Source organism: Protopterus annectens, chromosome 7.part0 (assembly GCF_019279795.1).
Source record: "Protopterus annectens isolate FY-2018-M chromosome 7.part0, PAN1.0, whole genome shotgun sequence".
Classification (NCBI taxonomy): domain Eukaryota; kingdom Metazoa; phylum Chordata; order Ceratodontiformes; family Protopteridae; genus Protopterus; species Protopterus annectens.
The window spans coordinates 1081843578-1081858373 of record NC_056739.1 but is presented as its reverse complement, the minus strand read 5'-3'; the positions used below and the strand labels follow the sequence as shown (position 1 = coordinate 1081858373).

The 14796-nt window shown below is 40.4% G+C and overlaps 1 protein-coding gene across 1 annotated transcript in view; it reads right to left on the bottom strand.

Annotated features, from left to right (window-relative positions):
* Positions 1-14796, bottom strand: part of IQGAP1 (IQ motif containing GTPase activating protein 1) — a 1927315-nt gene that overhangs the window by 786981 nt on the left and 1125538 nt on the right. The window contains exons 22-23 of the mRNA XM_044076373.1: positions 4199-4407; positions 2844-3011 (exon numbers count right to left, since the gene is read on the bottom strand). Of these exons, the coding sequence (XP_043932308.1) occupies positions 2844-3011; positions 4199-4407 (377 nt within the window). The remainder of the gene's footprint in view (positions 1-2843; positions 3012-4198; positions 4408-14796) is intronic.

Here is a 14796-nt window from a genome sequence, read left to right as displayed (position 1 = left end):
AAAAAAGGGCGAAGACAAGTAGAAAGGAGAAGTTAGGAAGATGGAAAGAGAAGAGGGAAGTACGATGAATGAGAGGCAGTAAAAAGGGATGACAAGATGACAAAAGATGAAAAAGGGATAGAGGGGTGTGTGAAAGAGCTGCAGGTTTCAGGTAATAGGACCCGAGTGACTGCAGCTGCACTCTGCTTAGGTGAAGAAGTGTTCCTTGAGCTGTTGTCTGAAGTCTGAGTACTGTTGGACATTTTGGATTGAGAGAATGGAATCCCATGGTTTAGGTGGTTGGATGCCGAATGCATGGCAGTTCATTGAAGTTTACTTTTTGGAGTTAGCAGGGTGGGTTGAGATTGAGAGATACCCCCTGAGATTATATGTGGGGGTGTTGTTGAAAAGTTTCAGTTAGAGGAAACAATGTCTCGGGAGAAAGGGCTTGGGGAATTAGTGAATTTGTACTTACTAATTGGGAGACACATGACTGCCAATTAGTACAGCACTGAATCTCCTATTCAGAGACACAGTAAAGCTGCACAAAGAAATACCTCATTAGGGGCAAACTGCCATGTCTCTGACCAGAAAACTGCTCTGTCAGAATGGACTGCTCTAGTGTTTTACATATCAGCCCATGCAACACTTTTGCACAGACAATCCCCCCAAACACACACATGCATATATACAGACACCCATGTGTACACACGCATGCAAGCAGGCAGGCAGCTGCAAACATATTCCTGCACATAGAGAGAGAGAGAGAGAGAGATGCTCGTGGAACTAACCACTCATTCACATACCTGCCTACATGCTCCCACACACACACACACACACACAGAGACAGCTTCATTTTGTGAACCCTCCCGACAGGGTGACCACACCAGACAAACATTCATACAAACTCATGTATGGTTTTATAATATCTATCTACTCACATTCAAGCCATAACTCCTGATCCATCCATCTACAGGAGTAAATGGGTGCATGCAGTAAAAAGGAGCATTCACTTTTTCCTCCCTGTGACCAAAATGACGATGCAGAGTAATTTGCTGAATCACTCTACAGCACTACTCTGTAACCAGACCATTTCTGGGGGCCAACACATCATTAACAAGCATTATTACCCCCACTCCAGTGTTGCATCTGCATGCAGCTTTGCCAAACCACTGTCCACACTATGGCAGATACTTATGTAATGCTGCAGCTGGACAGCAGTCTTTGAATTAGTCAGGTTTACTGCACTGAGGAAAACCTCAGAGTAAAAGATTCTACAGTACACAAAGCCTTTCTAAATCCCAAGGAATCTGCTCTGGAAGCTGTCGCCAATGCAGCCCCTGACCATATCAAGGTTGCCTTCAATGAAACCCTACCATGTATGGAGTCAAAACAGGGAAAGCCTTCATAGCCTTGGGACTAAATTTATTTCTAGAGTGAAATCACAGATTAATTTATCAATGCACACTTGACACCGATTGTTTTCCACAGGAAGAAGGATGATACTTGTTTGCCTCTTCCTTCAATGTTTTTTTCTAAGAATCCCACATTAAAATTCATATAAAACAGTCAATATCTGGGTGTGTAGCATTCACATGAGATACCAAATTAACAGTGCTCTGCTATTATTTTCTGACAGTAAGAACAATGGCAGAAGTGCAGTTCTGGCAGCTTTGCTATCTCAATGTCTTACCCCTAGTTGATGGTGCATCAAAAATATGAGTGGGGAGGGGGGAAGAGTAACAGCTGCAAAATAAAGGATAATTTCTGTTTCCATATGATGAAGCTAGAAGAGGCGGAAGATGACTGACAAGATGGAAAAACAACCTTCCCTTTAGGATCATTCCACCAATGACAGACAAAAAACAGTTATCCAGGGAGTGCATCATGACATCCAAAATCAGTATGGTTATGCTGTTTGAAGGGGCCCAGGAGGAGGTCAGTACGTACACCTCAGAATAACTATCAGAACCTGTGTCCAGAAACTGCAACACTTCTACATAATATGAAGGTAAGACTACATCAATGTGATGATCAAATGCCACATGTATACACTGGAAGAAGAATGGATGGGCTCAATTCTACTGTGCATTGCAATAACAATACTATACTTATTAAAGTGACAATATGACCTTTATCCAAACAATCAAGGCCAACACTCCAACTACTAACGTTTGCTTAAGCACAAAACATTCTATAAGTCTATGCAATCAGAATATTCTTCTTGTTCTTTAAAATATGAGAATTTAGTCCTATGGCCATGTACTATGTAGTTTAGTTTAAACCGAAGACTCTACATTTATCTAGTTGCATGCCAAAAAAGTTCACACTTCCACTTAAGCAAGTCTCAGAAGATAATTACAAAAATTAAACAAAGCCTTGCAAAGAAGCTGTATAAGAATTATAGAAAATGGCACAAATAATTAGTTTCAATTCTGACAGCAACTTTTGCAAAAACTTTACGACTTTAATGAAGCTGACTGATCGCTCAATCTGACAGCAGGCACCTTTGCCTAAAGAAACCAAAGAATATACAGTGCATATAAAAACTGTAAACACGTTAAAATGACAGTTTTTGGTGATATGAAAAAATGAGACCACAATAAATCTTTTCAAAACTTTTCCCACCTTTAACGTGACCTATAACCTGTACAATTCAACTGAAAAACAAATCTGTCTGGAAAAAATATAAAAAAATAAAAAACGTGCAATAAGTTGATTGCATAAGTGTGCACACCCTTAAATTAATACTTTGTTGAAGCACCTTTTGATTTAATTACAGCATACAGTCGGCCATGATGGTGTTCAGCCATTCTGACATCAACTCCTTCTACCAGACTTTAATAAGGTGGAACAGTGAGTACACTACATGTTACCTGCAAAAGATAGAAAAGATGTTGATATGCCTCAAGCTTCTCTCGCTTCTCCTTGCTCAGAGCTTTCAAGCCTCCTTTCTGTTTATTCATCATCATCATATCAGACAGCTGCTCCTTGTTCTTCTTTGTAAGCTTCTTACTATGTGAGACAACTTCCTACAAGAAAAAAAGAATGATACAGTGGTGGCATTTATTAGTCAGCAAAGTATTTCCATGTGGCATGCATAAATCATTTCAAAGCACAATAAGAAACATCAATTGCATGCATCAGAGCATGTTTGGTCAACTAATAAAGCAATATGTATTACGTGATATCTGAGGAGTTGCCTGCACTGTTTAAAATGGCCAGTGAAGATTAGCAAAAGGTAAATATCATGCTTCCTGAAGGCACATAGAAGGGAAAAAAAATGTATCTGCCCTAGAAGTCACCATAACCTGGTGCATGCTTTCTTTGTACCAGCCATCTGGAATGGAGAGAGAACGACGACAGCAGCTGGGAAGGGCACAAGAGAGACAAGACGACACATTTGGCAGACGAGGAAGAATGCACTGAAAAGGAGAAAAGATTCCCCACTGCCATATGCATCCACTATGAATCACACTCAGAACCCATTCATCTGGAATTATCTGTTGCCAAAGAGAAATGGCGTTGCAGATTTTTGGGAATGACTAAGGGTTTGGCAGGGTTGGAAGGGTGACAGAAGACTTGGCTTTGCTTACCAAACCAGCAGTTTGCTATATTTTTTTATTTTGCTTTTTGAGAAACTGATTAGCACACTTCTTTCTAATACAGGAAGATCAAATAAATACATGGAAATGTAACATGTTAGAAAGGCAGCAGGAAAAAAAAACTGTTTCAGTGTCGCACACCATCTGAAATGTAACCACTTCAAGCTACTCCACAGTACCATACACAAGGCCAGCAAACAGCATGTCGCTTGCATTACAACAAAACAACAGAAAAAATAAGCACACATTCCTTCTTTAAATGAGCTCACTTGTAACATTACAGATAGAAGTAATGAGATTTGACAAGGTACAGTAGTCACTAAATCAAACTAAGAAGAAATCAAACTCAAATGCATAAGAAACCTCCTGCCAAAAGGCAGACTGACTAACCTAACAGTCAACTAGTCTAACCCTACCCCAAAGTAGTAAAGCAATAAAACACAGAATGACATTTTCATAGGCAGGTACTAGGCTATCAGCCCTGGGGCTATACAAGCCCAGCCAAAAAGGTACCCTGGCTTTTGCCACCCAAGAAAAAATTACAACAAAATAAACTACCATTTCTGCAGGTTTCAATTACAAAATGATGAGAAGCAGGGTATGCCAGAAAGTACCTGTAAGGTAATCTTGTTCTTCACCAGTAATCCGATTTTTATATCCATCAGATTCAGATCATTCTCAAGCTGCTGATTAGCCCTAATCAAAGTTACAACCTCCTCTCGCAAGTTCATAAGATCCAACTCTTCCTGGAAATCTTGATCACTCTGGTCGAGAAGGTGGACAAATTTACGAACAACAACCATTGGGGGGTTGTCAGCATTAACTGTAAAAAGAAAAAAACAAGAGGGATGCATACTATACCCAAACCATACCACCTTATTATGAATTTGCAATGGTTATTATACCTTACAGAGAGAATACAAAAAAACACTTGTTGAAACAGAGGAAATGGCATTTCTTGTATATGCAATACATATTCACAAGAGTTGCTCTACAGCACACCACACCTTCATTATAACAAAGGATACATGCACAGTTACTGGAGTAAATATAAATAGCATTCTGTGTTCATAAGCAGAGTACTCGGTGCTCTGTAGCACTGAAATATTACCCGACACAGGGCACACCACATTAACTTACATCAACCAAAAGTGCGTTACTCTAGTGAACTATAACAGAGTATGGTGTGTGTGTGTGTGTGTGTGTGTGTGTGTGTGTGTGTATATATATATATATATATATATATATATATATATATATACACACACACACACACACATATATATATATATATATATATATATATATACACACACACACACATACACACTTTCTTTTTATGTGAAAATATATACAGAGAAAATGTGCAATATAAACATATACACACACACCAGTATAAACATGCTCACTACATGTGTACAGTGAGTTTGTGTGTGTGCATACAGGCATACAAACACACAATATACACACTCAGTACATATGTGTAGCGAGTTTGCATGTATGCATATACATGAGTGACAGCTAGTGAGTGGATTTATTAGCCTGAAAGCACCCAGAAAGACTTGCAAAGTAAAAATTATTGGGCATCCAGGAGCCATGTAGCTGAAAAACCTGTGTCCTTATGGGGTGTGTCCACCTGTGTCCACATGCAAAAATCCCATGGTCCTCAACATCTGATTTGGGCACTATCTGGGTTAGGACCAGAGGGCTCAGAGACATGGCCATCCAAAAATCTCACTGAAGACCCACTGGTATTTTGCAATAGTCCTCTACACTGAGGTAACTCAAAGAACCTCTATACCACCCATGGAAAGGCTAGTAATCCGAGCTGCAAATGAGCAATTGAGGTCACTTGGCCAACACAGCTGGAAACAGACACTTAAGGATCTTCCTCAATCTGTAAAACCGGGTGACTTTTCACATGGGGAATGGCCTGGTCTGAAAAAAATAGTGTGTGTAGATCTCAAAATTTATTTATAAAGGTCTGCAAAGACGCTGATGACTTGGCTTCCTATTCCAGAGATCGCTGATTAGATCCGGGTAGTGTTTGTCAAAATGAGGCAACCCCTGAAAGTAGCAACCAGGATGGCCTAAATGAGCTTATCCCTGACAGGGAAGAACATACTCCAAAGCCATCCAATGCAAGCACATGCTGCCATGCATATGGTCTCCCTCTCCCTCAAGACCAAACTCAAGGGGAAAGGGGAGTAAAGAGGTGGAGCTAGGGGCAGTGCAAAAGGTGTGGCTTTATTCTGTTTTTGACACAGCAAATGGTAGAAATCCAATCCAAGAATGCTTTAGCCACATCCTTAGTCAGCCTACTAGAACTCAATTTTCTGAGGCAGTGCAATAACTGCCTCTTATCTAATGATAGCCCATGTCAAACACATACTGTTTCACTTGAGAAATGCACTTGTTTGTCTAAAATGGAGGCAATCTCTTTATCACTCTCACTGTCCATAATGTGCACATGAATAATAATACATAGTATTATTACCTAAACATTAGTCCTACATACACTTATGCAATAAATAAAACCTTGTTTAAGCCTTCTAGACATCCTACTAGTGTAGCCCAGCCACTTAAATACTAACATACCCAAGCCTGTTGTTACTGAGAGTAACCTGTACTGCAAAAGCCTGTACTCCTAAGGTCCCAAAAGCCTGCAACACATCATAGAAATATCAACGATGACTACTGTAAGACAGACAACATAGTTTGGGAAAGGATAAAGTGATAGCTGCCTTTCTGGTGCAAAGATTAAGGATGTCACTAGAGCTCTTGGGTTCCCGTACTGCCCTAGATACAGTTATGACTTTGCAGTTGCACATGTGGAAATAAATTATCTTAGGCATTGCACCCTAGAGGACGATGCAGGGAGACATTGTCAAGTTCTCTGCTCCTGTCTTTGAAAAGGACAAGGCCCTGGTATTAACCAGCACTGTACTGTCACCAAGAAAAATGCCTAAATTCAGAAATAAAATAATTGGCTTCAATAATAAGAAATGAATTGATATTCTTGGACGATCCACTGTGCGTGTCTGCATGGGATGAAATGGTTGACACAACTGCTTTGCCAAGAATGGCCTGCATTCTTCACCCCTTGCCTTTTTGCATATTGGATTAAGCTTTTGCTACCGCCACAGAGCCTTTTTCAGACAAAGTTATCAACATACCAAACGCCAATCTGGATAACATCAAGGTAGTACTGCTGAATGCAAGAAGCCTAAACAACAAAGCTCCTGAACTTGAGGCCTTCCTTAACCTTGGAGACATCAGCATTTGTGTAATTAAAGAAACCTGTTACTGCTGCACTGATAGCACTTGCTGCATTCTAGTGGAGAATGCCCATCATGCATTCAGATCCACCAGAAACTGTGGGAGAGTATCTGTATTTATTCGTAACACCTTCGTCTCTCATCAGACTTTGCATGATATAAATCTGGAACTTTTAAAATCACGGTTAAAACTAATAAAGTTTTCTGTGCTGCTATAAAGTTCGTGTTCTTGCATTACTCTGAGCTCATTTTTAGTCTCTCATCTGCTTGGTGTCCTTGCCAAACTCTTCGAGGGACCTGAATTAATCCTGCACCATCTTTTGCACATAAGAGATTTATGCTACCATTCTGCACTTTATCTATATTAAGAGTGTGCCGTTTTATTTTTGCACTTTAAATCATTTTAAAGTGCCCTAATAATGTAATGTTTGCTGATTACACTTTTGAGAAGCCTTCCAGGTAGTGTTACTGTGTCATTTTGTACTTTATATTTTCTGCTGGTACTTAACTGCTGAATTCCTGAACTTTTGTCCTGGCAATCTGCATTTCAGTGGCAGTAGGAGGTAGCCTGATCTGTCTCCGAGCTGGCAATCACTTTAGTCAACCTTTAGTGCAATCTGATGAGTGGCCAGATGGCCATTTTTGTCTAGTGTGGCATGTTTATGTGCTACTATACAGCTGGCTTGTTTGCACCACACTGAGCTCATTTTCACAGTGCTCCCATATATCTGGCATCCTCATTGTGTTCAGAGAGGGTCCTGAATTAATTGTGTTCCATCCTTAACAGATAAGAGATTTATTTTACTGAGGACGTGGACAAGAGGCATGCAGTCCACACTACTTATCTAGAACTTGCCAAGGCCTATGACACTAATCCCCATGTTGGGACTGAGACACACACAACATTAACCCATGCATCCTTTGGATGAGGCATTAAAAACCGGTGCCATCTGCTTGAGCTGGGAAGCTCAGGTGAATGTACAAAATCTTGTGGCACCTAATGAAAACAGCAAGTGAAGTTCCCTGATGCCCTGGCCAATTTTTACTTAGTAGTACGAATACACCTCAGGTCACCCCTGAAGAGGGGCCACTAGCCTAGTGGGACTTAATCAGTCAAAGGATAAATAACTAAATTAATAAACAGTTCACTGGATTGGTAACACACTGTCTGAAAGAACCCATATAATCAACAGCAGGGTATTTGCTCTAATAAAAATGGTATTTTTCAGATCATACATCCCCAGCTCAATAGAATCACTTCTTTAATTACTACAATTTGTTCTCCCCAACAATTCTGTTGAAACATTCTACAGGGAATTTTTAAAACCTACCAATTCACATTCCCAGTCTCCTTGCTCTTCCCATCACATCTTCAACATTTTCAAGCTACCTAATCATCTTGGGGTATAGAAAATACTTCCGCAAACACCAACTTGCAAAAATACTAAACCACCTGAAATTTGTTGCATACGTGGGAGCACTACAGATTTATTCGCATTGTTCCTTTGTAATTTGCCTTTCTATTCTCTTTTAACAATTTCTGACTTTCGCAGGTTGATTCTTATTTATCAGGCAATACTTTATTCAACCTACTTATTAGCCATTTAACTGCATATTTTGTTCTACAATCATCTAAAAACTCTACCAGAGCTACTTTTTTAGTCAGCACTCCCCTAAATGCCTTTGCCTACACTGTTAGCAATCCTGGACAGGAAGGCAATCTCTAACCTGCATTCCAAGCTCCTGTTTAGCCTCATCCCATTCTGTTTCTTACTCCCAATTCCTTTGATCCTTTGCTAATTTTCTCCAGTACATTTCGGCCACCTCTTTCCTATTTGCTATACCCTTATTTGCATACATCCCTATTAGTTGCATCTCCTTTCCCCAATTCATGCTGGCTTAGTTGTTAGAATACTTTCTTTTACTTTATGAATGTAACAGTCCATGTGATTATCATCCTCCTATTTAACTAGTGTCAAACATACTACTTTCTTTCTCACATCATCCTTTCTCACTTTGATTTCTAACCTTGTTCTCAGTAGCAGGAAAGTACTCCTTCAAATAAGGTAACCCTAAAACACCTTGTTCCAGTGGGAGAATAAACTTTCTACATTAAATGCTTGCCCTCCTTCCCTTTCAAATAAATTCTTTCAATTCGGTCAGCCACAACTTTTCCATTCGATTAAAAATACACTGAACCTACAAATAAGACTAAAGGACTAAAAACATTTTCACTGCTAGTATCTTACTATCCCTAACCATAACAGCTTATTGTTCAACTTTTGTATTTCTTGCTATAATCTCTTCCTGCATAAACTTAGATGGCAGAAGAGAATCCTTTTGAAACTGTACACCTAACTAACCTTATCATATCCTCATAAGTATGTGTATAGCTGAACCAATGCATGCTCGCAGACATAGTTTACAGCTATTGCCTTTTTTTAATGTTCATTAACATCACACGTTGCATAGTGACGTGAGTGCACATTCAATTTTAAAAGAGAAAAAACATTACAATGATTTTCTTTCCTCTGTACACATTAAATACAACATATCTTCAATTTAATATTACATAGATTGCTCAAGTCCTACCTTCCCTGAAATATCACTCCTAATGAACACAAGGAATTGTTCCCACAGATTCCATTTATTCATATGTAGTTTACACCTTCCTTTTTCTAAAGATCCCACCCTCCATTTCTTTTTTTTCTCCTTTACAACATTCAACAATTATGTTACAGTTGGTTTTGCTTTTGATTTCCATTTCCTAATAATTGCCTTTTTTTGGCAGCCAATCACCATTAAACTTAATACGGCTTAACCATGTCTAGGCAATTCAGTTACTATTTCCCAACTCACACGAATCCTTAGTTAAATAATTTGCTCCAATGTCACTTCTGTCAAAGCACGCTGGAATTTCTGAAATCTATCAACCCATTGCATTCTGGAAAAAAAAATGTTCCCAGGTAACTCCCTTTTGCCAGTCACACCTACAGCAACTGCTGTCTATCTGTGGGAAAAAAATCTCTGAAGTCTACTTGGACTATAAAAATACCTAAGCAAACACTTCCATGCAAAATCCTAAATCTTCTAGGTTTTATTGCATATTTTGAAGTATACAAAGAATATCCCCTCACTGTTTCTTTGCATACTATGTCTTTCCATTCTCATCTTCCCAGTGCTTTCTAACATTCTCTGACTGACTCTTATAGTTCATACATTACTTTCCAGACAATCTATTAACGATTGTTTATGTTCTAGATGCAACTATAAAGTCAACCAGAGCTGGTCTTTCAAGTAGCATTATTCATCCCTCTCTCTACGCCTGTACACTCTATCAATCCAAGGTAGGCAAGGCAGATATCCAACCCATAGTTAAACGTATGCTTGTCCTCATCCAACTCTGACTTTTCTCTCCACATAGTCATTTGCTCCCAATACCTACTAATTTTCACCTACAAATTCCAGTTCTCACTTGCCTATATTCTGTGTTGCTACTTAGAGTCATCCCTACTGGTAAAATCTCTTCTACATTTCCATGTTGGCTTATTTCTCAAAATATTTCTGCTACTTTGCACATATAGTATTATGCACTGTTGTTACTGCTCTAAAGTGTCTGCATCAAAATCCTATCCTCTCATTTTGTGACCCCAACCTCCTATTTCTACATCAATTCTTTCCATTTTGATTCATACAGTCTTTTGCTTGTGCTATGTATACAAACCTTAACTATGTAGCTCTAGTATCCCCGCACATCTGGTAATCCGAAAACCACCTTGTTCTGTGGGGAGAAAAAATGATCCCCTTAACTCTTGCCTTCTTTCCCTCACAAATAAATTCCTTTAATTACTTATTAATTATGATTCACAGCTTCTCCTTTGTTTGACAAATGCATGACTGACCTGTATGCAATACTTAAGGGACTAAAAACAGTTTCACTGCTTGTACCTTACTATCGATATCAATTGTCAAGAGAGGTACATAGGGGTATACAGATGGACAGACGCACAAGATCCGTAGGCCATCTCCAAGCCAGTGGCCTGAAGACACTTCTGAATTATTTTTTTTAGTCTCTTCAAATATGTTCCTATCTGCCATAATAAAATCATTTGTAATCCAAACACCTAAATACTACTATTCAAGTCCCCATCAACATGAGAATTGAAGCATTTCAAGTGCAGGAAAGTACAATTGTGCAAGTAAACTTACCAAATTCTTGCCAATATCTTGCCCAACTACAGTTCTAATTGGTATTGGTTAGCAAAAATATACCTGCTATCAAGTAAGGAGAAACATACAGTTTATTTAGTATCTGGTATTTGAAAAGCAGAAACACTGTTTGTTACCCAACTACAGTTTCCACTGTATTAGTTAGCAGAAACATCTGCTATTAGTAAGGAGAAACATACAGGTTTTGTTTATTTGGTATCTGAAAAGCAGAAACAGTGTTTATTGCAAACTCTAACCTACATCTGTGTAAGCAGAAACATACAGTTGTTTGCTTATTTGGTATTTGAAAAGCAGAAACACAGGATTTGTTACACGTTCTAACCACCATCTTACCTAACTATAGTGCTACTCTAACCTATTAGACTTAGTACATTATTAAATCTGTCTATTACCTGCCTAGACAGTTTCCTATTTTTTGTGATTCTTTACTCTTCCTTGGGCATTTATCTATGTACCTACTTATTGTACCATTTCTTGTACCCATTCTGTCTTCTGATAATCCTTCCATCACTCTCGGACTAATATCCTCTACTCTTTTCTCCATTTCTCCTAGAATAAGAAGTTATGTACTCACCATAACGTTCCATGTGAGGAGTTCATCTCGCCTTCATTCTTTACTGATGGGTTCGGAGCAGATCCATCGGCTCTGGTATGGCCGTATGCAAAGCTCGAGGCCAAGCCCCTATCCCATGATGCACTGTGAATTACCTCAGATCTTGTTTGCTGCATGTACTATAACCATATAAATGAGCTATCCTCCTATGGAGAGGAAGAAGCATTGAGCAACCAGGATGAGACCAACCTCTAGGTCAACCATCAACCAGGAAGGAGAAGGAGGGAGGGACGTAAGAATGAAGCCGAGATGAACAACTCACATGGAACGTTATGGTGAGTACATAACTTCTTAATGTGAAGTCGTTAAATCTCGCTGTTCATTTTTTACTGATGGGTAGTGCCCCTAGCACCATCAATCTCAGGTGGCTCACGGGAGTACATTCTTCAGAACCGTAGACCTAAAAGAAGCCCTGTCCCTGGAGGCCGTAACTTTGTAATGCATGATAAAGGTACAAGGTTTAGACCAAGTGGCTGCTGCACAAATGTTCTCAATGGGCAATTTGGCTTGGAACGCAGAGGATATAGAAACTGCTCTGGTTGAGTGAGCTTTAATCTTGTGTTGCAAAGGCATATTAGCAGCTGAGTACACAAAGGTGATACAATCAGATAACCATTTAAACAGAGTTCTTTTAGCCACTGGTCTACCTTTCCTGGCTTCAGAGAATAAAACAAATAGTTGGTCCGACTTCCTGAAATCTTTTGTTCTATCCCAATAGAATCTGAGCTGTCTGTGAGCATCAAGTTTGTGCAGCATATACTCCAACTTACTGGAATGATTAGGGAAGAAAACTGGTAACTCAATGACTCGGTTGATGTTAGTTTCAGGACAAACTTTGGGCAAAAAAGAGGGATTTGCCCCAAGAGACACTCTGTCAGCATGAAAAATCAAATAAGGAGGGCTGATAGATAAAGCCTGAAGTTCTGACACCAAGGGCAGAAGTAATAGCTACTAGAAAAATGTTTTTCCATGACAAATGTTTAAGGTCACAAGATGAAGCTGGTTCAAACGGTGAAAGGATTATGCGAGACAGCATAAAATTTAGATTCCATGGAGAGTAGGGAGTTTTCACCCGTCAATCCTGAGATGAAAGTTAGATATAGCAGCCAACTGGACCCGAACTGTTGCAGCTGCCGCTCCTTTATTAAAAATCATAGTAAAAAATTCTAGTATGGATGTCAAGGGGGCTTGGTAAGGATCAATGTTCTGCTTAAAAGCCCATATGGAAAATCTTTTCCACTTAGTAAGAATCTTCTAGTAGATGGCTTGTGAGAAGACAAAAGAATCTCTTCTGTCTCATTGGAGAAGTTATGAAGCCTGGGTGTGAGAGGAACTGGAGCAGCCAAGCTTCAGTGACTGCAGAGAAGGATGGAGGTCCCCCGATGGAAGAGTCAGAAGGTCTGAAACTGGGTCTAGAATCCAGGGATTCTCCAAGAGATGATGTTGAAGGAATGGGAACCAAATTTGTTGAGGCCAGTGAGGGGCTATAATGAATGACGGTCCTTCCCGGGATTTCTCCCGGAAGATAAATCAGGGCAAAGTAGCATCTGCATTTCGTGTTGATGTGGCTGGCAAAAAGGTCGCAGCAAGGCTGGCCCCATTTGCGGAAAATCCTGTCCGCAATATCTTTCTTGAGGGACCACTCGTGTGGCAACAAGACTGCCCTGCTCAGTTTGTCTGCTATTATGTTGGATCTCCCTGGCATGTGCGTTGTCAAAAAAAGCGCTGGGAGGAAACAGCCCACTTCCAAACTCTGAGGGCTTCTCAGCAAAGGGGGTAAGACTTGGTTCCGCACTGCTTGTTCAACGACCAGACTACTGACATTGTCTGTCTGAATTGCAATTGTTCCTGGGGGAAGAGATTCCCGGAAGTACTGTAATGCCCAAAGTACTGCTTTCATCTCCAGAACATTGATATGCAAATGTGACTCTTGATCTGTCCATGTGCCTTGGGCAGTCTTTCCCTGAAAATGCCCCCCCCCCCCCCCCCAATCAGGCAGCATCCATGGTCGCAGTGGCTACTGGTGGGGGTAAGACAAAAGGGCGTCCTATGGTTACGTGAAGAGACGTCAACCACAACTGGAGATCTTTCTTGCAAGAGCTTGTAATCAAGATCGTATGATCCACTGGAAGTTCCTGGTAAGACCATTGAGTGAACAACAGCCATTGAAGAATCTGCATATGCATTCTTGGTCATGGGTATGGCCAGGATTGCTGCAGCCATCAAACCCAATACTTTTAGAACTTCTGAAGCTGGTGCTCCATCTTTCGATATCAATGTGCTGACATGCCGGTGAAGAAGGAAGATTCTTTCGATTGGTAATCTTAAGAGTGGTGGTTGAAGTGTCTAGCTCTGCCCCGATAAAAACGATATGCTGCGATGGCGACAAAGCAGACTTTTCTGAGTTGACTGTAATGCCTAAATTTTTGCAGAGTGTATTCCCTTGCCTGAATCGGTTGATGCCGGGTGGTGGCGGTAAGGAGCCAGTCGTCTAGGTACGGAAACACCTGGAATCCTAGACACCTCAGGTGAACCTTGACCACTGCCCTGCATTTGGCGAACACTCTGGGGGCTGTAGTGAGATCAAAGGGCAGGGCTCGAAATTGATAATGATTGGCTCCCAGCCAGAAATGCAGGTGATCTCTGGATGGCCTGGCTATTTTTATGTGGTAGTACGCATCCTTAAGATCTATCGAGCATATCCAATTGTCTTTCCCTAAAAAGGGAAGTATAGACTGGGGCGTGAACATCCAGAACTTCTCTTTCTTCACATACTGGTTGAGTCTGCTGAGGTCCAAAATGGGTCTCCAGTCCCCTGTTTTCTTTGGAACCAAAAATAACCTTGAGTAAGTTCCGTATCCTGCTTGGTCTGCTGGGACTGGCTGGATGACTTTTTTCTAGCAACTTGTGGACCTCTATGGTTGCTTGTTCTCTGTAACTGAGTGGAACGTCCAGGATTCCCCTTATGGAGGGGGGGGGGTGGCGAATGGTATGAAGTACCCTCGAGAAATGATACTTTGCATCCAGCTGTCTTTTATTTCTTACCAGGCGTCTGGATACAAAGATAAGCGACTGCCTCCAGAGCAGGACA